Source organism: Podarcis gaigeae (assembly GCF_964106915.1).
Source record: "Podarcis gaigeae genome assembly, chromosome: 11".
In the NCBI taxonomy this organism is placed as follows: Eukaryota; Metazoa; Chordata; class Lepidosauria; order Squamata; family Lacertidae; genus Podarcis; species Podarcis gaigeae.
The window spans coordinates 65,000,966-65,022,932 of NC_139687.1; the positions used below are offsets into that span (position 1 = coordinate 65,000,966).

Consider the following 21,967-nt stretch of genomic DNA (forward strand, 5'->3'; position numbering starts at 1 on the left):
CAACAGTCATGCCTGACCCTTTTAAGGTGGAATGGAACTATACCCTAACACTGTCTTGTCAGGATTCAACCCCAATCCATTAGCCGCCATCCAGGATGCCAGTGGTGGGCAGGGGGCCAGTCATTTTTACTGGTGAAAAACGGGCCCACAGCCCACATGGGACAAATCCTGCCCAGTCCCTTTGCCGTGCCTGCAACACTTTCCCAGTCAAGAGCAACCGTCGTGTGCCGCAGGGATTGCTGGGCTCTAGTGTTTGTGGGGGGGGGGAACCTGTGGGGCTCTGACTCTGAGCAGCTGGGTCTTCCCCACTCACGGCAGCAGGTGGGTGGGCTTTGTGCCCTTTCCCCCAGATGGGCCTGCCAGGAACTCTCCCTCCCTCCCTTCTGCCTCGCAGGCCCTGCACAACCAGATGCTCACGGCCGTCCAGGAGATCAGCAACCTCATTGAGCCGGTGGCTGGGGCAGCGCGAGCCGAGGCCTCTCAGCTGGGGCACAAGGTAAGAGGGTGGGGGGCTGGTGGGGGGCAGAGCCAAGGGCTGCCTAACGAGAGTTGCTGGTGGGGAAGGGCCAGAGCAGCTGCTGGGCAGGCAGAAGGTTCCTGCTTCCATCCCCACTGGCAGCCCACCTGCCTGAATCCCTGCAGAGCCACTGCTGCCAGCCTGTGCAGGAAGCCCTGCGCCAGAGGGGCCAGTGGCCTGGCTTGGGCTCTTCCTGCGAGGGATGATGGCATATCTGGAGTGGGGAAGAATACCAGCAAGCAAAGGGGGGGAGGCTTTGGACGTCTGGTGCCAGAGAGGGAGCTTCTGTGGGCCTGGGATTCTGGAAGGAGCTGCAGGCGGGAGAGCGAAGGGCAGTCCAGCTGCCCTGGCATTGAGGCCTCAGGTGTGGCCAGAGAGCTCTTCTCCAGGTTCCCTGGTGTACCTGTGGCTTTGCATTCAATGCCGTGGCAACCAGGCTGATGAGCAAAGCAGCAAACTCAGTCCTTGGCCCCTGGCGCTCGCTGGGGAGATCTCCTGCCCTCCTGTGGCATAGAGTGGCATGTGAGGGGTTCTCCTGGCAGACTCTTCAGGCCGCTGAAGGGAAGTGCCAGAGCAGCCCCTTCGCCTCTCCTTCCTCCTCTTCTGCTGAGGTTATGCTCATTGTGACTGAATCACATGACAAAAAACGTTGGGGGGTGTCCTCTCTGGGACATGGCCCTCTTCTGCACCCAGGGTGCCTAAGGCAGGAGCTGCAGGAGGGCTGGCCTCCCTGGCGCTGTGTGCCCCCTGCCAGGGAGACTGGGATTCGGCTTCTGTTCACCTGCCCCTTCTCTCCCTCCAGGTCTCTCAGCTGGCTCAGTACTTTCAGCCGCTGGTTCTGGCGGCCGTGGGGGCTGCCTCCAAGACCCTCAACAGCCAGCAGCAGATGAACCTCCTGGACCAGACCAAGACGCTGGCAGAGTCGGCCCTGCAGATGCTCTACACGGCCAAGGAGGCCGGAGGGAACCCCAAGGTGCCAGCTTGGTGTGGGGCAGGGAGAGGGAGGCTGGCTCGGCCGGGCAGGTGGGGAGCGCCACACCAGTGTCTGCTCAGGTGGGGAGCGGCAGAGAGCCTTCACCTGTGGATGATGAGCATTGGGGCGCCTCTGGGAGAGCAGGTGATGCATCACCTTCTCCCCTCCCCCCCACAGCAAGCAGCCCACACGCAGGAAGCCCTCGAGGAGTCAGCGCAGATGATGAAGGAGGCCGTGGAGGACCTGACGGCCACCCTGAACGAGGCGGCCAGCGCAGCAGGCGTGGTTGGTGGCATGGTGGACTCCATCACTCAAGCCATCAACCAGGTGCGACTCCTTCCCCAAAGCGCAACTCTTTAACTCTTTAAGTTACAGATTATCTTGTCCCATAAATGTTTCAGAAAGAGAAGATGTAGATCTTATACCCATAAAGTATTATTATGTGGCATTTGAACATGATTTCAGTTCCTTGGCTCAAACAGCCTTGGTCAGAGCATTTGCGTGACTTTATCCCAGAGTGATTTGATCACCAGACCTTCTGTCTGATTGCTGTCAATCACCATGTAATGATCTGTCAGCAGAGAGCAATCAGAAAGACGGTCCATCTGGCCTTTCCTCTCGCCGGAAGTCGATTGTGTTTGCTGGATTGATTTCCATTCCACGTCTACTCCCTTTTACGTTGGAATTCCCGGTGCCTTTGTTCCAACCCACCACCTTGGATTAAAGGGCACTCCCTTCCAGGCTTCCCCCCACAGGGCTGTCTCCAGAAAGGCCTTGGGAGCTTCTTGGGTGCCTCTTGGGTCCAGGGGTGGGCCTCCTGCTGCAGAGAGCTCAGAGGCCGAGGTGCTTTCAGGGCCAGCAGTGGAGCTCAGCTGCTTGGGGGTCAGAGGCGGCCTTGGTGTCCTCTGAAAGGAGACGTTTCTCTTTCTTCCCACCCAGCTGGATGAGGGCCCGGTGGGAGAGCCAGAGGGGACCTTTGTGGACTACCAGACCACCATGGTGAAGACTGCCAAGGCCATAGCTGTGACCGTCCAGGAGATGGTGAGGCATTGGGGGTGTTGTGGGGGGATCTGGGCCAAGCCCCTCTTCCTTCTGCCAGGATTTGGGGGTGCCCCTCTCTTCTTCCCCCTCCAACTGTCCCTCCTCTCTTCCAGGTCACCAAATCCACCACCAACCCGGACGAACTGGGCACCTTGGCCAACCAGCTCACCAGCGACTACGGACAGCTGGCGCTCCAGGCTAAGCCGGCTGCCATCACGGCTGAGAACGATGAGGTGAGGAGGGGGGACGTCCCTGGTGGTTGGGCAGTGGGACAGGGATGTGGTGGGCAGCTGGTTGATTTGCCCAGAGCTGTGAGTCTTGGCCTGGCAGGGCATCAAACGTTGGGTTCTTCTGCCTTCTCTTCCTAAACCCAGAAGCGCCCCCAAGTGGGTTGGCTGAGAAGGACCTGGTCACCTCTGGCGGCTGGAATGGGGGAAGGGGTGGCTGGAGGTCTTGTGGGGCTGGGGGAGAGAAGCAGTGGCCGCACACGGAGGTGTGGGCAGAAGATGAGGGCCACGCAGCCAGTCTCCCACAGCCTTCTTTCCCCTCCAGATTGGCTCCCACATTAAGAACCGGGTGCAGGAGTTGGGCCACGGCTGTGCGGCGCTGGTTACGAAGGCGGGAGCCCTCCAGTGCAGCCCCAGCGACACCTACACCAAGAAGGAGCTGATTGAGTGCGCCCGCAGGGTCTCCGAGAAGGTGCCTGCCTGCCTGGGCTTGGGGGGGGGAGGGAGGCCAGGGCCCAGGGGCACCAGCACCCAGTGGCCTCTGGGAAGAGGAGCTGGCTCTGCCAGCCGGGCTCTCCCCTCGGAGGCAGCAGTGCTTCCAAATGCCAGCGGCCAGAAACCGCAGGTGGGGAGAGCGGCTCTCATGCTCAGATCCTGCGTGCTGCTTTCCCTTTGGGCATTTGGTCAGCCACTGTGGGAACAGATCCCCTCCTAACATTTTCCCGCACCAACACACGCCTGCATGGTCACCTCCCCCTGGGATCCTCTCCTGGGACGGTGTTGGGGGTTAGCCCAGTGCCAATGGGAGGCCAAGTGTCCTCTCTCCCTCCGCAGGTATCCCACGTCTTGGCCGCCCTCCAGGCAGGCAACCGGGGAACCCAGGCCTGCATCACAGCAGCCAGCGCTGTCTCTGGCATCATCGCAGATCTGGACACCACCATCATGTTTGCCACAGCCGGGACCCTCAACCGCGAAAACGCAGAGACCTTTGCCGACCACAGGTAGCGCCCCCCAGCAGTTCCTGTGCGGCCTCCAACAGGCCTTCCAGAATTCCTGGCCACCTCTTAACCCCCCACCCCATTTCTTTGGCAGGGAGGGCATCCTGAAGACGGCCAAGGCCCTGGTGGAGGACACCAAGGTGCTGGTGCAGAACGCCACGGCCAGCCAGGAGAAGCTGGCACAGGCTGCCCAGTCCTCTGTGGCCACCATCACACGCCTCTCAGAGGTGGTGAAGCTGGGGGCCGCCAGCCTGGGCTCCGAGGACCCCGAGACGCAGGTAAGGGCCACCATGGCTGGGTCTGTCCTTCCCTTGACCACCCAAGGGCTCTTGCGCTCGACTCTTGCTTGCTGGCTTCCCGTGGGGGGACCCTCTTGGGCCTGATCCAGCTGCAGGCTCTGCTCATGTCCTCCTTCTCTCCTCTCTGCGCTCAGGTGGTCTTGATCAATGCCGTGAAGGACGTGGCCAAGGCCCTCGGGGACCTGATCAGCGCCACCAAGGCTGCCGCGGGCAAGTCTGGCGATGACCCAGCTGTCTACCAGCTGAAGAACTCGGCCAAGGTAGGAGGCTCTGCAGCAGGCCATGGGCATGTGTGTGGGGCAGAGTGGGGTCTGTAGGGAAGGCAGGCTCTCAGAAGGCGGTGTGCTCTCCTTCCTTGGGGGTTTTTAAGCAGAGCTTGGATGGCCACCGCTCAGGGGTGATTTGGTTGTGACATGGCAGGGGTTGTACTGGATGACCCCCAGGGGTCCCTTCCCCCTCTGCAATGCTTAGATTCTATGGTCACACAAGGGAGGAAGTTCCCCCAGGGCGGTAGGGAGCAGGGAGCCCTATTCCTCCCCCCCCCAAAGGCCACCCTTTTCCTGCTTGGCAGGTGATGGTCACCAACGTCACCTCGCTGCTGAAGACAGTGAAGGCCGTGGAGGACGAAGCCACCAAGGGGACCCGAGCGCTGGAAGCCACAATTGAGCACATCCGCCAGGAGCTTGCGGTGAGTGTGTTGGTGGGAGGGGGGCTGGGGCTGCTGCCCCCTTGCTCTGCCCCACCCTCTACCTCCTCTCCTGGCCAGGCTGACCACCTCCCATCCCCCGCAGGTCTTCTGCTCCCAGGTGCCGCCCGCCAAGACCTCGACGCCAGAGGACTTCATCCGCATGACCAAAGGCATCACCATGGCGACCGCCAAGGCTGTGGCAGCTGGCAACTCGTGCCGGCAGGAGGACGTGATCGCCACGGCCAACCTGAGCCGGCGCGCCATCGCCGACATGCTGCGCTCTTGCAAGGTGGGGAGCGGAGGGGCGTGCTCATGGTGGGGGGAGCTGAAGGGGGGCATCTTTGGAAGCAGGTGGGCCAAGGTCACAGGACCCCTTTGGATGGTCAGCGGAGGGCTGGGGGGGACAGTGCATTTACGAGGCTCCAGGTGTGAATCCTGAAATTCTGAGTGTTGGACTAGAATAGGGTTGCCTTATTTTGAAGAGCGAAAAAGAGGACATGGAGCCCCCTCACCTTCCATGGCACACACACACTGGGCACACTGTACCCTCAAGCATGTTTCCAGTGAAAATAGGGACATCCTATTCAATAATAATAATTTTATTATTTATACCTCGCCCACCCAACTGAGTTTCCCCAGCCACTCTGGGTGGCTTCCAACATATATAAAAACATAATAAAACATGGAACATTTATAATCTGCACAGGGCTGCCTTCAAATGTCTTCTAAAGGTTGTATAGTTACTTATCTCCTTGGTTTGGAGGTCACATAAGGGCAAGAAGAAATACAATATGAAGATCCAAGCAGAACGGTGACCAAAGGAAAGGAGCAAAGCTTTTAGGGGGGAAATGGGGTGCCCAGTGCTTCTGCCATTTCCTTCACTCTTCCCCCCCCCCCCACACAACCCCCAACACTTTCTTTTCTAGGTTCTTCAGTCTGCTAAGATTTTGAGATGTATAAAATAGGGCACACACCCCACACACAAAAATGAGGAGGGGGGGGGGGTTTCCTGGCCTTCCATGAGAGCTGTGTATTTTAACTTACAGTCAAGAAGTGTGTTTAGAGGAAGCCGAGGTGAGTTGGTTCATCTCCAAATGCCCCCAAAGCTTTTAATTAGGACAGAGAGAGCTGGGGGGGGGGGAGTCCTCTTTCCTAGCCAGCGCTCTCTTTCTTTTCTCAGATCTTTCTGATATTGCAAAATAGAGTCAGCTTAGTTGCAATCAATGGACAAGGCACTGGAGTGGGAAGGGGAAACAGAGCAAGAAGGGGCCAGCAGAGACCCCCCTCCAGGGAGTTTTTCCCATCTGCTCACGGGCAGCTTACTGGCACCAGTGTGGCCAACAGAGGTCAGGACCAGTAGCAGCCAATCTGCCGTTTGATGACGAGCCCAATCCCAAAATGCACCATGTGGGCGCACTGTAGAAATAGGAAAAGGTTAAGAGTGATCCTCGCATGCACACTTCCTGGCTTTTTTTGCAAGAACCCAGTTGTTGTTGTTTAGTCGTTTAGTCGTGTCCGACTCTTCGTGTCCCCATGGACCAGAGAACGCCAGGCACCTCTGTCCTCCACTGCCTCCCGCAGTTTGCTCAAACTCATGCTGGTAACCTCGAAAACACTATCCAACCATCTCGTCCTCTGCCGTCCCCTTCTCCTTGTGCCCTCCATCTTTCCCAACATCAGGGTGCAAGAACCCAGACATTTTGGCAAATTCAAAAAATTCGCCCAAGACTGAGATGTTGCACCCCAAAAAGAGGACCTGTCTGGAGAAACCAGACATGTGTCAACCCTAGACTAGATGGCCTTTGGGGTCCCTGCCAGGCTCCTGCATTAGGCTGTTTCTCACCCTTGGGGCTTTTGCAGGAGGCTGCCTACCACCCAGAGGCCAACGCGGAGGTTCGGCAGCGGGCACTGCGCTTTGGCAAGGAGTGTGCCAACGGTTACCTGGAGTTGCTGGAGCACGTGCTGGTGGTGAGTGCAGGTGCCTCCCTCTGCCCTGTACCCTGCGTGGCAGAGGCTGGATCTCGGGACGGGGGCCCTTTGCCCCCCAGCAGCCTCCTCCTCCTCCCTGCTCACCCCCTTTCTCTCTCTCTCTCTCCTCTCTCTTTTTCTTCGGGGCAGCCTGTGAGTATGGAGTGCCCTGCATGGGAGTGTGTGGCACCTGGGGGGGTGTGCTCACGCGCATGGGGGGAGAGTCTCCTGGCAGAAGGGAGGGGTGAGCCAGGCTCTCCTGCCCCCCTTAACTCTGGGCCCTGCTGTGTGCCTGCCGTTCTGCTGTGCTGTGTTGGATTCTGGGATGCCGTGGCGAATAACCGCAGGGAGCCAGTCCTGGCTGCAGTGTGGCTAACATCTCACTTGGGTCAGGGGTGGGCAGTGGTGTTCTGGGTTCTAATCCTGGTTCTGCCATGACTAGCTTGAGCCGGCAGTTTTGCCTGCCTCTCTGTGTTGCGGGAAAGAGGGGCAATAGAAGGTCTTCCCATTCTCAGGGGTGCAGCCCAGAAGGTTTCTTGCTCCCCGGGGTCAGGGCAGCTGGGATTCCTGCACTGCAAAGGGTTGGACTAGATGAGCCCTTGGGGTCCCTTTAAATCTTGCGATTCTGAGATCTGAGGGCAAGCAGCCTCCCTTAGAGGTGTCATTGAAATCCTACTCAATATTGATCCAGAGCAGAACTGTGATGTGTAGTTAGCAGAGCAACAAGCACGTTGCAGATTCCCCAAAAATAGACCGGAGGCAATTACCGTATTTTTTGCACCATAACACTCACTTTTTTCCTCCTAGAAAGTATGGGGAAATGTCTGTGTGTGTTATGGAGCGAATGCCTACAGATGGCAGGGGGATCTGCTGCAGTCATGAGCAGAGGATCCATGGTTCCCCTTCCTTCCCTCCTCCGTGGCTCGCTTTGAAACAGCAAAGCGGGAGAAGAGTGGGGAGTGGGGAGGAGAGAGGGACAGGGAGCCTGCTTGCTTCAAAGGAGCAAAGTGGGAGAGGAGAGGAGCCTTCTCCCCTTAAACCCCTCGCCTGCATTATTAGCAGCACCCTTCTCCACACACCCCAAGCATGCTCCTTGTCCTTTGAGTGCTTTTCCTTCCCTCCCTACCTAAAACGTGGTTACAAAGCACGGATCCACATGGATCCTCAGGATTTTTGCACCGGGTCACCCCAAATTCACCATCAGATCACATATCATGTCCATGGCTACAGCTTGCACCAAAAAAATCACGCACCAACTGTAGCCTGGGGCCGCAGTGGTGCAAAATGTGGTTACAAAGCATGGATCCACATGGATCCTCAGGATTTTTGCATTGGGTCACCCCAAACTCACCGTCAGATCACATGTCTGTGGCCACAGCATGAATCACAAAAATCATACATCCACTGTTTCGTTTAGAATAATTTTTTTTCTTGTTTTCCTCTTAAAACTATTTGCATGTTATGGTCGGGTGCGTGTTATAGAGCGAAAAATACGGTATATTTCATCCAGCAGAGCTTTATTGCTCCTGAAGGCAAATGAGCATAATGGTCACAAATCCAATACATTCAGGATTGGCCCTGTCCATAAGAAATCAAGGTGCAGCAGACTTAACTAAAACTTAAAATAGTTTATAGTAAGTCTAAACCATAACACTAAGCATACTATGTACAGAACACCAGAAGGAAAAGAGATAGAAAAACAGGCTCCTTCTGGCCTCTTATTATAGTCAGCATGACCTTGACTGAAAGAGATAAGAGAACCAGTTTACACCAACTGTACTCAGCATCTCTGAAGGAAGAACCCAAACACCAGGAACCTTCTGCCTGTTTCTTTCACACAGAGAAGCTTCCAGAACCTCTTGAATTCAATAGAATAGGAAAGATCTCTGCACATCAGATCAATACTTTCTGCACTAAGCAATGCAAACGGACAAGAGGTGCCCAGCCTGCTCCAGGGGAGGCAGCTTCAGGGTCTCCTGACCGCTTGCTCTGCTGCTGCTGGGCAGCTCATGGAGCCGGGAAGTCTGTGCGGCCTTGAACCTCCATTGCTCTTCTTTCCACCTTCTCCCCTCCCTCCTTCAGCCTCTTGCACCTTCCTTTCCCCTTTCCCCAGGCTTCACCCCCTACACCCCGGGGGGGCCTCCCTTGTGGTTCTTTCCAGGGTGTCCACGTCTTCCACGGCCCCCACCCCTGGGTGCCCTACTGCAGGCGAGTCCCTGCCAGGGGGAACCCTCCCCTCCCCAAGACATGCGCCACCTTCCGCCCTGCCCCCTGTGGGTCTGGGCACAGCTCACCCCTTGTCCGTCCGCCCCCCCCCCCGCTCTTCCTCCAGATCCTCCAGAAACCAAGCCATGACCTGAAGCAGCAGCTGGCCGCGTACTCCAAGCGAGTGGCCGGCTCAGTGACGGAGCTCATCCAGGCAGCGGAGGCCATGAAAGGTGGGTGGTTCCCCCGGGGAGGCCCCCTGCTTCCCCTCTCCGGAAAGGACCCCTCTGAAGCAGGAGAAAGTGAAGCCAGTAGGGGGCAGAACAAAATGGGTGGGGGGGTCCTGTTGGGGCTCCCGAGGGAGGGAGGGAGGAATGGCTCTCTGTCCTCCTGACTCCTGCTTCCCTCTCCCACCAGGGACGGAATGGGTGGACCCTGAGGATCCCACCGTCATCGCAGAGAACGAGCTGCTGGGCGCCGCTGCTGCCATTGAGGCGGCCGCCAAGAAGCTGGAGCAGCTGAAGCCGCGGGCAAAGCCCAAGGTGGGTAGCTGGGCTGTCCCCAGGAGGGCCCCCAGATGCCACCCTCACCCCCTCACCCGTCTGCCCAGGGGCTGCGGCTGGAGGCCACCCTAGTCCCTCCCAGGGGTCTGTTGGCCTGGTCTCTGAATGTGGGGTTTGGGGGGGCTTCGAAATCCTGCAACAATGCCAGGTGATCCCCCCCTCTCTCCCCGCTGACTCTGCTCTCCCCCCAACAGCAGGCAGACGAGAGCCTGAACTTTGAGGAGCAGATTCTGGAGGCTGCCAAGTCCATTGCGGCCGCAACCAGCGCCTTGGTGAAAGCAGCCTCAGCCGCCCAGAGAGAGCTGGTGGCCCAAGGGAAGGTGAGTCCTGTGGACTGGGGGGGGGGGACAGTGGCTCATGTTCTCCTGTCCTGCCCCCTTTATAAAGATCTGAGGAATGAGATCATCACCCACTCTTACTTACCATCCCAGGCCGCCCATCTGAGGCCACATTGTTCTTTCTTTTATCAGATCAACAGCAAAGGTTGCTAGGTTGATCGAGGGCGCAATGAGATTAAGGACCACTATCTGAATGATAATCTTGATCATTTGATTGCCCTTTTTACCCATTGCTGTCTTTTTTTATTTGTATATATTTTATTTGTATACGTTGCTTGTTTTATGTTGCTATGGCCGTTGGCTAATGCAAATAAAGTTTATCTATCTATCTATCTGGGGGGAGGCCTGGCCTCTTGCGGACCATCTGGGCTCACCCCCCACCGCCTTCTCTGTTGCCAGGTGGGTGCCATCCCTGCCAACGCCCTGGACGACGGGCAGTGGTCCCAGGGCCTCATTTCAGCGGTGAGTATGAAGGGGACCAAAGGGGGGGAAGGAGGCTCCTTTTCCCCTGTAGGGGCCACAGTTCCCACTTGCAGCCACTTTGCAGGGGAGCCTGGGTGAGCTGCCGGCCGGCTTCCCCCTCCGCTCACTCGCTTTCCTTCCTCCCCTGCCAAGGCGCGGATGGTGGCCGCTGCCACCAACAACCTGTGTGAGGCGGCCAATGCGGCTGTGCAGGGCCACGCCAGCGAGGAGAAGCTCATCTCCTCCGCCAAGCAGGTGGCTGCCTCCACCGCCCAGCTGCTGGTGGCTTGCAAGGTCAAGGCGGATCAGGACTCGGAGGCCATGAAGCGCCTGCAGGTGAGCAAGCGGGGAGGCAGGGGAGGCTTGCGGCCTCGGGAACACCCAAGTCGGGCACAGGGGAGGGGGCCGCTCGGCTGATGCTGCCCACCTGCCTTGCGCCCTTGCAGCACAGTCCTGGGAGGTGGTACAGGACGGCCTTGGCCCTCGTTTTGTGACTTGCATTGCAGGGGTTGGACTAGATGACCCTTGGATCCCTTCCAACTCTCCAAATCCTGGGAGCAGCAAGTCTTCAAGGGTGGGCAGGAAGGGCTTGGGGGGGCCATGTCTCCCCTGGCCCCCCCCCCCACGCTGCCGACCCCTCCCTCACCCTGCACCCTGTGTCCAGCATAAGCCAAATGGGGGGGCAGTTGGATGTGGGCAGGGGAAATGGGCGAGGGTCCTGCGAAAGGACAGCGCAGGGCAGCTCTGCTCTCCTGCAGTTCATGCCTCGCGATGTGGCTGTTAGAATATTTTGCCCTCTAGGAAGGTTTTATTTCCAGACTTAATCGCACACCCCAACACCAAAATAATAATAATAATAATCCCAAAAGTTTCCTGCGTCTGGTTTGGGGCAGGCAGCCAGGGCTGGTGAGCCTCCTTTGGCCAGCCCCTTCCCGCCCCCCATGCCTGTATCCTGGGGGCGAGTCCCAGCCCTCTTTCTCTCCCCCCCCTTCCAGGCCGCTGGCAACGCCGTCAAGAGGGCATCCGACAACCTGGTGAAGGCAGCTCAGAAAGCAGCCGCCTTCCAGGACCAGGAGAACGAGACGGTGGTGGTGAAGGAGAAGATGGTGGGCGGGATTGCGCAGGTGAGTCCCCAGGGAGGGCTGGGGGGAGGACAGGGGGCCGAGGCTGCCTTTGCAGGCAGGTGGGACTCTGGCCCCCCCAGTGGTTGCAAGCGAGGAAGGGGGGAGTGCCAGGTGCCCCCCCCAGTGTAGGCGCTGCTGGCAAGCAATGGGGCAGCTGCTTCCACCCTCCACCTGACGGTCTCCCCTGTTTCCCCCCCCCCCCCAGATCATTGCTGCCCAGGAAGAGATGCTGCGCAAGGAGCGGGAGCTGGAGGAGGCACGCAAGAAGCTGGCCATGATCCGGCAGCAGCAGTACAAGTTCCTGCCCTCGGAGCTGCGGGACGAAGGGCCAAACTGAGCTCCGCCATCGCCTCTGCTCCTGAGCACCGCTGCGGCCCCACCCTGCTCCCCTATTTAATGCCGACACCCCCGCCCCCAGCAAGGACCAGCCAGGCCTCCTCCCGAGCAGGGAGAGATGGGGGCCTGCCACTGCCCACCCTGCGCCTACCCTGCCCCACGGCCCCCACCACGTGCCACGCTCTGGACTGCCCTTCCAGGGAGAGCGTCGGGAGGGGGGAGAGGCTCCCCAGGCCCCCTTGCCTTTTCTTCCGGGAATCTTCCTTCCTTGTGCCTTGGCTCCTCAGCCTGCCTCTCGCTCTGGAGGGTGGGGGGGGGGGTCGCTGCCTGTGGCCTGACTGTGCAATGTGGATTAGCCTCCACTCCAACCAAATATTGGGTGCCTTAAATGGGAGCCAGGGGGGCGTGGAGGCAGCAGCCCCCCTCAGCCCCCTCTCTGCCTGCTGCCCCCCAGGCCTCTGCACCCCACTCCTCTCTTGTCATAGCTGCTCTTTGTTCCCAAGTGCCTGCCTGTGTGGGCCCAGAACACCCCCCCCCCCCGGTTCTGGCACCCACTTGCCTGACCCCCCCCCCATTACAGCAGCAGCAGCAGCAAATTCGCTTTGTGCTGCAAACCCCCAAACCACAAGGCTCGACCCCCCCTTTTTTTGAACCCCTCCCCCCCCACACTTGCTGAGTCTTCTCACCTTTTGTAATTTTGATACATCCATAAGCCGCCTGTGTCCTTTCTATGTCAGGGAATCCAAGGGAGGCGGGTGGAGGGACTCCTGTGTCCCGGGGGTTGAGCTAGATGACCCTTAGGGTCCCTTCCAACTCTATACAGTTGCATGAGTCTATGGATTATGGGGTGTGTGTGATCAGCACACAAAGAACCAGACACGCCCCCACCCCACCCCCCAGGCCTGCAAAGGGCCTGCCTTGAATAAACTGGCTTCCCTGCAACTTCCGTCTCTCAGTGGTGTGGAACAGGTGCAACCTTTGGGTCTCTCTTCCCCACTCGACCATCCTGAGGGTGATGCATGGGGCTCAGCTGTGGGGAAAGAAGAGCCGGAGGAAGATTGGAAAGAGTTTCAGAGCCAGTCTAGTGCCTGCCTTATTCTCTGCGGCCGGGGCACCCAGCCACCCTGGGCAATCTCAACTGGTCCCCCCTTGACCTTTGGTACATGTCCTTGAACCCCCAGTAAGGGTGTGTTTACTCCGTATTACAGATCTCCCTATCTCAGGGACTGTCCCCCTCCATATGCACACTCAGGTCCTCTGGGGTCAAAGTTGTCTGCTCACACCAATCACAGGCAATATATACAGAATAAGGACATAGAAGAACAAGCCTTGCTGAAGCATAGCCAGCATGGCTTCTGCAAGTCAAGTTCCGTCTCATGAACCTCTTGAGAGACAGCCAGGCTTTGCACTTGGGCAGGAAGAAACAGTTGCACATAGATATGGGGGGGGGGGCACCTGGCTTGACAGCAGTACATGAGGACTTGGGGGTCTTAGTAGGCCATAAGCCTGGCATGAAACAGTAGCAAGATGCAACAGCCAACGATGCTCATGCTCTTCTAGGCTGCACCAACAGAAATCTCGTGTCCAGATGGAAGTCCTAGCACTGCCCTCTTTGGCCTTGGTCCTGGGTTCAGTTCTAGGCACCCCAGTTGAAGAAGGATATTGACAAGCTAAGCTGGAATGTGTAGAGAAGGCGACGGAGATGATAAAGGATCTGGAGACCAAGCCTTGGGAGGAGCGGTTGAGGGAGTTAGGAATGTTTAGTCTGGATAAGAGGAGAGACTGAAAGGAGATATGGCGGCTGCCTTCAGATAGCCATAAAAGGCTTGTTTGTTTCCTGTTCTGGGGTGTAGGACCCAAACCAATGGATTCAGATGGGCATAAATGAGTTTCTGACTAAACAGGAATAACACTGATGGTGAGAGCTGTTCAACATTGGAATATGCTGGGCTCTCCCTTCCTTGGAGGTTTTGAAACAGGTCAGCTGGGCATCTGTCTGGGATTCTCTAGCTGTGATTCCTGTGTTGCAAGGAGTTCGGCTGGAGGAGGAGGATTTATTATATTGCTATACTGCTCTTCATCCAAAGATCACAGGGTGGTTTACAACATAAAAACACAAACATCCATACCATAATAGCAAAGACATTGCAACACACACAGTTTAAAAGGCCTGGGAGAAGAAGAAGGCAGGAGTCCCTTAGTTCCCATTTGCAATAATTGAGTCTCTCCCACCTTGGAGGAAGCGCTGCGCAGGGAGCCAGACAAGCTCCCCCAGGAAGCGAGAGGATGAAGGCGGCCCAGAGCCTCTCCGCCCCAGGACACTCAGTGCAGGGCAGCCCCTCTCTGCTGAAGGAAGGAAGACTCCATTCTGTGTGGCTTTGCTTCCTCTCGGCAGATGGTGTGGAGCGACCTTGGGGGACCAGCATGGGGGGGGGGAGTCCCCATTTGGGAAATTGGGCTGAGGGGGTGGAGAAGCCCCTTGGCCGCCCTTCTCTTGCACAGCCCAGAGTTGCCTCTAAGGCCACCTAAGGGGGTGGGGGCGCCTTCCCCCTTGGCTGCCACTGTGACAGCCAGGCCTCCAGGGAGCTTTGCCCCAAGGGAGGGCATCCAGCAGTCCTTCCTCCAGCCCCAGCAGCAAAGCTCCCACCTGGGGGGGGGGCGGGTAATGGAGACGTCCAGGGTGCTGGGCCAGTGGTGGTCATCATCGTCTTTTCTAGCGCAGTGCATCATGCAAAGTACTTTACAATTCTTTCCGTTTCAGATTGTCACAACAAAACCTGTAAAGAAAGGCGGGCTGAGAGGGAGCCCCTGGATGGCCATGAGAAGTTGGGCTTGCATGGCCCAAAGTCTTTACTGGGGCTACTGATATGATCCAGGCATAGTTAACCCTTGGAACTCCCTCCCACAGGAGGCAGGGATGGCCACCAACTTGAATGGCTTTAAAAGAGGATTAGACAAATTCATGGAGGAGGAGAAGCTCTCGATGGCTCTGCTCTGCCTTCTGAATGCCAGTGGCTGGAAGCTACAGGAGAGGCCTCTTGGGCTCAGATCCACCCTGTCTGCTGGTTTCCCATGGGAAAACTCTCTATCTGCTGTGAGAGCAGGATGTTGGGCTAGAAGGCCCATTGGCCTGATCCAGCAGACTCTTCTTGTGTTCTTAATATAAAGGACCCCTGGACAGTTAAGTCCAGTCAAAGGCGACTCGGGTTGCAGCTTTCCAGGTCGTGAGGCCAGCAGGACTAAACCACTTCTGGCATAGTGGAACACCGTGACAGAAGCCAGAACGCACGGAAATGTTGTTTACCTTCTCTCCACAGTGGTACCTATTTATCTACATGCTTTCGAACTGCTAGGCTGGCAGGAGCTGGGACCGAGCAACAGGAGCTCACCCCGTCGTGGGGATTCGAACCACCAACCTTCTGATCGGCAAGCCCAAGAGGCTCACTGGGTTAGACCAGAACACCACCTCCATCCCTGTTCTTTATGTGCCCCCTGCCCAGCTGGTGACCCCGCTGGCTTGGCACCTCCCTGCCTCTCTTGCAAGGAAGGCCTTCTGGCCCCACAAGACCTCACCCACTGCACTTCCTGAGCCCCACATGCAGGGCTCTCCCTCTTCTCCCTCATCTGCTGCAGTCCTGAGGCATTTATTATGGGAGCGGCGTCTCCTTAGCAGTTGCAGACTTCTGTAGCCTGGAAAGAATGCCAGGTATGGCATGGCGCTGCAAACACAGGAGCTGCCAGGGCCAAATCTGGCCTCCTCCCAGAGGGGGAGGGGAGCCCCTCTGTTTGTTGGGCACCTCAGTCCTGGCTCTTCTGTGGGGGTGCCTCCAGGCTTGTCTTGGCGGTGAAACAGCCTGGCCAACCCCAGCTGGCAAAGGCTCCTCTCACCTGACTGGGCTGCCCAGTTTGGGAGGCTGAAAGGAAGGAAAGACATGGGGTGTTTTCTAGGCTTCCGAGGGGAACCAAACTGAGGGGCTCTTGGCCACCCACTCCCATCCCCACTTTGGATGCAGAAGGAACAGAGTTCATGCCTCTTCCACTGGGAAGTGCAGCTTCTTACAAGCCAGGGAAGCTGCTCCAGCTTCTGCTGAGCCAGGCGCAAGATCCCTGGGTCTTGGCCCCCAACCAGGGTCTGTGTCTCTTCCTGCTTCTTGCCTCCACAGCAGCCCACAGAGTCCTCCCACTCCTCCCCAGCACACTTTCAGATTTCAAAAAGGACAGATTTTCCTGTGACATCATGTCCCCATCCCCTTGGCAACCTGCCAATTCATTCTCCTGTCTCCACTCTTGGGGGCACAGTTCTTTTGCATTGCCAAGGCCCTGAATGACTCCATGCTGGTCCCCCATTGTTGCTCAGTGGCTCTGCAAGAAGAACCCATGGGTTCTGGCGCAGTTCTGCAGCTTGTCTTTTCCCTTCATATCCCAAATATTATCTAAATACTACCGTTTATTACTTTCTAATATTCACTAACAGACTCTGGTCCCCCAGCCATAACACTATATATTTTACAGTACTTTCATATTGTGAGTCATCTCAAATAAAGTCGTCTTCATTGCAGTTCCTGAGGCCCACTGAGGCTGAGGGGTTCTTGTGTCTTTTGCAGAGCCCTTCCTGGGTCTCCTTGGCTGCTGCACTCAATCCTCCCTGCGAGGAAGCCCCTTGTCTCCGTCAGACTGAGCCCCAGCCTGGCCCTCCCTTTGCCATATGGGCTTTGAGCAAGCAAGAAGGGAGAAGGTGTCCTTTCTCATGCTTCTCTCTGACCTCCGTGGATGCCAGGGGTGAACCTCAGGCTGCTTGGGCAGTTGAACCCTGCCTCCCTCCTCTGCCAAGGCTGTCGCTCTGTCGCACCCTCCCTAACATCCTAGCATCCCCCCCTCCAGGATCAAGGACAGACCAGCCTGCCTGTGCCCCAGAAACAGCCAGTACACTTGCAGGCGGCCACTGAGCTGCCTGCAGCTTCTTTTGAGCTCCCCACAGGTGTGCAGAAACAGCAGCAGAGACTGTGGAAGGAAAGGGCCATAGGGGCTCAGGGGCAGAGCCCCACCTTCCCGCGAGGAAGCCCCCACAGCATCTCCAGGTTTTGCCTTAAAGCCTGAGGAGCTGCTCCTGCACAGCAGAGATGACCCTGAGTGCTATGCCTGCCCCAAGGCCTGCGAGGCGAACAGGCTGATATCTGCTAAGTGCTCTAACTTAATGGGACCAGTACCCAGAGTGGTTTCCCTTGCCCCCCCAGTCCACTTCTGGGTGGTCCTCTCTGTAATCCCAGCCGCAATAGCATCCTGGGGCAGAGGACGCAAGGGAGCTCTCCTCCCCCCACATCTGAGCAGGGCCTGTTCTTCTCCCTTCCTCTGAAACCCCCATCTCTTGGGGGAGGGCTTTTGCTGCTCCTGCCATCAGGTCCCAAGAGAGCTGTTCCCAGGAGATGGGGAGAAGCCCCCAGAGCAGGCCCTGCTCCCCAGGCAGCCGGAGCTGTGCCAGAGGTGACGTTATTGGCATGGGGAGGTGGTCCTAATCCTCAGCTGCCTGCGCTGAGCCCAGAGCCAGAAATAGCCCCCCGGGGCTGATCTGAGAGACAGGTGGGCCGGTGGACAGGCAAGCAAGCGGGTGCCCCAGGAGGAAGGCACCCCTTCCTCAGCCCCACACCTGTTCCTGGCTCATCACTCCGAGGGGAATTAGGGAGAGCAGGAGGCAGAGGAGCACCTTTGCTGCCCACGTCGTCCTGGAGCTGCCAGCAGCGTGGGGCACACTCTGCCCTCAGTCGCTGAACACACATGCAGCACCTGCTGTAATTAGACATTCATTAGCAGAGAAGATGGAACAGTTTGGAGGCGATGACAGAGTTTATGCCATTTAAACAGGGAGCTGCAAATGGAGATGGTCCCATGGTAGGAAAGTGGTTTCCAGTAGAGTTTGGAAGGAGTCCTTTCTGGGTCTAGCACTGACCCTGGCCTGGCCTGGCCTGGGGCTGGGCAGAGCAATTAACAAGTTTGCACAGCCTGCAGAAAGGGAGGTTTCATAGAGGGCAGAATAAATATTTGTAAGCAGCTCTCAGCAGAGGGAGCTGGGCAGGAAAGGGCCCCGCAGCCCCACCCGGCAGGCAGCAAAAGGCACTGCATGCAGGACCATGTAGGAAGGGGCTGGGCCAGAAGGCCCCATAAGGGGTGGAGGGGCAGGAGCTGTAGCAGGGTGTTCCCTGGGGGTCCACATTGCCAGCAGGCACACAGCAGCAGTGGGACTGTGGAGGACATGAGAAGGGTCTGCTGGATTAGGCCAAAGGGAGCCCACCTAGGACAGCATCCTGTCCTCACAGTGGTCAACCAAGTGCCCGTTATGGAAGCCCACAAGCAAGACCCAAGCACAAGAGGACTATCTGGACTCCCCCCCCCCCCCGCCCCTGGTGGCTTCCAGCAACTGGTGCTCTGAAGGCTCCTGCCTCTGACAGTGAAGGGAGAACATGTCTCAGAGTGGGGGGGGGGATGGATTTTCCATGCTTAGTAAGGAGATGCTGCCACTCCTGGGCCCAGCTGTGCCTTCCTCCTTGTCTGAGCTCAGATGGAGAGGGTGGGGGCCCAGCAGGCCATAGAGCTGCCTCCCTGGAAGGTCCACGCAGCACCCTCCCTCCATGCATTGTGGAAGGGAGCCAGTGTGTTCTGCTCCATAGAAATTTTGACAGAGGTGGCAGACTGTGTGTGTGAATCGGCTGCCTTTTGCTTTCCTTGCTGCCTGGTGTCATATAATCTTAGAAGTGTAGAGTTGGAAGGGACACCCAAGGGTCATCTAATCCAACCCCCTGTGGTGCAGGAATCACAACTACAGCATCCCTTGGCTTCTGGTTCCTGCTTGCCTTAATGGAGGCAGCTCCTACAATAGCGGGAGATTGTTAGCAAAGAAAAAAACAAGGATGATTGAGGGTAATTATCCTTGCAAGTTCCCCCCAGGGACGGGGGGCGGGGACAGCCTTCACTCACAGTTTGTCTGGATACCTGGCTCTCACTCTGGCATGGAATGTGGGTTTCTTCCCTTCCCACAAGAATTTGGAAATCTCTCTTTACCATATATTGAGGCAGCCCACTTCACCCAGTATTGGAATCATTTGAAATAAAAAGATTAATTTTGGAAGCACGTTCATCTTTATAAGGGAAATCCTGCCCAGAAATGTTAACTTTAGTTTACTCCAGGTTTCAAGGTTTTTTCTAATCTCTAACCAAATTTTTGTGTAGTTATCCTGAAATAAATTTATATATAAATTTATATTTTGGGGGGGTGATCCAAATACCCAGATACTTCGCTTTTTGATAAATTTTCAGGCCCTATGTTTTTTCTAAACCATCCTTTTCCTTTGTTGTTACATTTTTAACAAGCAATTTTGTTTTTGTTATATTCAGCTTAAAGCCTGTCACTTCTCCAAAATCTTTAATCAATTCCAGCACACTTTTCAAACTTTTTTTAGGGTTTTCAGTCATAACAAGTAGATCCTCAGCAGGAGGGGTCCAGATTGATGATCTTGAAGAAGTGTAAGTGTAAGTGTGTGTGTGTGTGTGTGTTTTCTAGGCTAAGGAGGATTTGGGATGAGCCACAAGGAGCCATAAGGCCCCTTCTTCTCCCGTCCACAGAAGCCTGGTTGTGGCTGTCAAACGGGATGATTCACTGGCTTCCTGACGCATGACTCTGCTTCTAAAAAGCTCTGCTATTGCCTGCAGAAGATGGTGCTGATGAGGGCCAGCCAGGGAGCAGCTCCTCCATCTGTTACCAGAGAAACTCCTCAGGCCACAAAACCATCACACACACACACACACACAGAGAGAGAGAGAGAGAGAGAGAGAGAGAGAGAGCGCGAGCGCACTGGGGGCCACTTGTCTCCTGCCTCCTGCAGCAAGGCAGCCAAAGGGACAAATCACAGCATAGGAAAAAGCGGTACTAGGGAGTGAGGAGAAATTAAATTCAGCTCACATTTAAAGGAGGATCAATCAAATTTGCACTTTCCAAAACAATAGGAGAAAAGAAAAACAGCCTCCTTATTTCTTATTAATAGCTACAAGCTTGGTGGATCAGGGGAAAGCTGTGGTTAAGCTGGTAAAATGTGGGCCACATCCTTTGTGGATTTGTAGCTGGTTGACTGAACCCAGAGATTCTTTGTCTCAGCAACCATTGGTTTGGAGAAGTCCCCTTGGAGCTTTCCACAACAGTCTGGTTCCATCCCAGTCCAACCCTAACCCTTTTGTACAGTCCCAACCTGACCAGTCCAAACCCCTCTTCCTGACACCATAATCTCATCCATGCATTGAGACCCCCAAGCTGTGCCTGTCCGTCTGGCCTGCGCATGGAGCAGGTAGCATTTCAGAGAAAGCTACCTTGAGGTCTTGGCTTTCAGCATCCTACACTGGGCTTCCAGGACCTCGTGTCTTTGGTGCCAGCAGGCCACCAACTCCTCCCCAGCCCGATCTCCTAGGTTACCTATGCAAGGGACAAGGGCTGCTGAAGACGTCCAGCTGGATCCGTCCGTGTTGCGATGTTCTTTCAGGCCAGGCCGTGATAATCCCACAGCCCCTCTGCCACCAAGCCAAATGCCAGACTGGCAGGGCCTTTCATCAGGGAAGCAAGGACTCTCCTCATCTCCCCCCACCCTCCCCTTGGCCACAGTCCTGGGTCAGCCCCCAAGGGGGCAGTCAGCCCCCCTGGCAGAGGCCCAGGAGCCCAGCCCTCCCCCTCCTCTCCAGCTGTCCTCTGATCTTCTGACACGGGGTCTCATCCAGAAGGCCAAACTCAGTGCAGGAACTAGCTCTCTGCATGCCTTGACACTTGGGAGTGGGTGTCTGGCTCCTTGTCTCTGGCTGTGCCCCCACCCCACAGCCCCTTGCCCTTCAGGCAGAGGGCATGGAGGAGCCCAGGACACCCAACACAAAATCAGGTGCAGAAAAGAATCGGGACTCCCTCCCAAGGGGTTCCTCCTCCAGGACCCCTCAAGCCTCTTGTGCAGGCCAGGTGGGGAGGGGTCTTTGCTCTAGGGAGGGCTCTTGTGATCCACCAGCCAAGATGCCCCACAGCCCCGGGGCCTCATTCAGGCAGCAGAGCTGGGGCTGAGCACCCTCACACTGAGGGCCCATCAGTGGAAGGTGTGGGATGGGTTATTGATGGTTAGGAGGGGATATATTAATTACAATTTATCCCTCCAGTCTCCCACGTGTGGCAGCAAAACAGAGATGCTTGAAACGAGGCTGCCAAGCAGTGGCGTAGCATGGGGGGTGCAGGGGGGCCGGTTGCACCGGGCGCAACATCTGGGGGTTAGGGTTAGGGGGCACAAATCCACGGGTTAGGGGGCGCAAATTACTTGCCTTGCCCCGGGTGCTGACAACCCACGCTACACCACTGCTGCCAAGCCTTATCTTTTCTGAGCAATCCCAGCTAATGAAGGTTAGCTGGCTTCCCCCTCTTAACAAAGAACTAGGCAACAATTTATAAAGTCAGCTTAAAAATGGTGTTTACTTACTTAACAGTCTTGCGTTGGATCACAGTAAAACTATGCAGGTAAAACACTTCTAGGCTACAAAATGCATCAATGATTACAAACCTGGAGTCTGTGCTCAGGGAGGCCACCAAGAGACATCTGTCTGCCTCGAAGACACGGGGAAGCAGAGAAGTGTGAGAGTGACTGGAAGCAGAAGGGCTCTCTTGTTTCTTCCCGCTGCTGCAAACAAGGGAGATGGCATTGCACAGAGCTCTCTCCCCAGCAACGAGTCAGGTGGCTCTGTGATCCTTTGCCCCTCAACTTACTGTCGAGAATATGTGTTTGTCTCCCACAGAAGGAACCCCCATTGCCTGCTGGGATGGGGGGTCCCAGTACAGCCTCCACAGCCGCTTCCTCTTGGGCTGGCAGCTAATTCACCCCACAGTGCCTGGGCTTTATACCCCCTTAGAGGAGTTTCCATAACGCCAGGCTCAGCCCCCTGACAAGACCCCCTTTCTGGCCTCCCACATTGTCAGCTTCCCTCTGTAAGCTGCTCAGGCATTGTCTTCCTGACCCTTCTGCTCCTCTTGCCTCAGCACTGTGCCCCCCCTTTCTGTGGGGCATTTGTCAGTCCTGGCACCTGCCTGCTCCCCTCCTCTTACAGGGAATGGGTTGGGTGGCAGGAGGCTGGCATTACACACAACCTCAGCACCTGGCGAGGAAGAGCTGAGCACCAAGGCCCAGCTGCCTTTGCAGCTCACAGGATGTGTTGGCGCAGGCAG

At 56.6% G+C, this 21,967-nt stretch overlaps 1 protein-coding gene across 3 annotated transcripts in view; it reads left to right on the forward strand.

The window, feature by feature from the left end:
• Positions 1 to 12,681, forward strand: part of TLN1 (talin 1) — a 59,869-nt gene extending 47,188 nt beyond the window's left edge. For all 3 annotated transcript variants that reach the window (XM_083702536.1, XM_083702538.1, XM_083702537.1), the window contains 19 exons: positions 395 to 496; positions 1,320 to 1,490; positions 1,668 to 1,817; positions 2,430 to 2,531; positions 2,645 to 2,764; positions 3,084 to 3,230; positions 3,593 to 3,759; positions 3,851 to 4,034; positions 4,190 to 4,315; positions 4,627 to 4,743; positions 4,847 to 5,032; positions 6,604 to 6,711; positions 9,044 to 9,149; positions 9,334 to 9,458; positions 9,674 to 9,799; positions 10,217 to 10,279; positions 10,433 to 10,615; positions 11,275 to 11,403; positions 11,609 to 12,681. In XM_083702536.1, coding sequence (XP_083558662.1) covers positions 395 to 496; positions 1,320 to 1,490; positions 1,668 to 1,817; positions 2,430 to 2,531; positions 2,645 to 2,764; positions 3,084 to 3,230; positions 3,593 to 3,759; positions 3,851 to 4,034; positions 4,190 to 4,315; positions 4,627 to 4,743; positions 4,847 to 5,032; positions 6,604 to 6,711; positions 9,044 to 9,149; positions 9,334 to 9,458; positions 9,674 to 9,799; positions 10,217 to 10,279; positions 10,433 to 10,615; positions 11,275 to 11,403; positions 11,609 to 11,740 — 2,544 coding nt within the window. In that variant the 3' untranslated portion in view covers positions 11,741 to 12,681. The remainder of the gene's footprint in view (positions 1 to 394; positions 497 to 1,319; positions 1,491 to 1,667; positions 1,818 to 2,429; positions 2,532 to 2,644; positions 2,765 to 3,083; positions 3,231 to 3,592; positions 3,760 to 3,850; positions 4,035 to 4,189; positions 4,316 to 4,626; positions 4,744 to 4,846; positions 5,033 to 6,603; positions 6,712 to 9,043; positions 9,150 to 9,333; positions 9,459 to 9,673; positions 9,800 to 10,216; positions 10,280 to 10,432; positions 10,616 to 11,274; positions 11,404 to 11,608) is intronic.
• Positions 12,682 to 21,967: the final 9,286 nt, after the last annotated feature.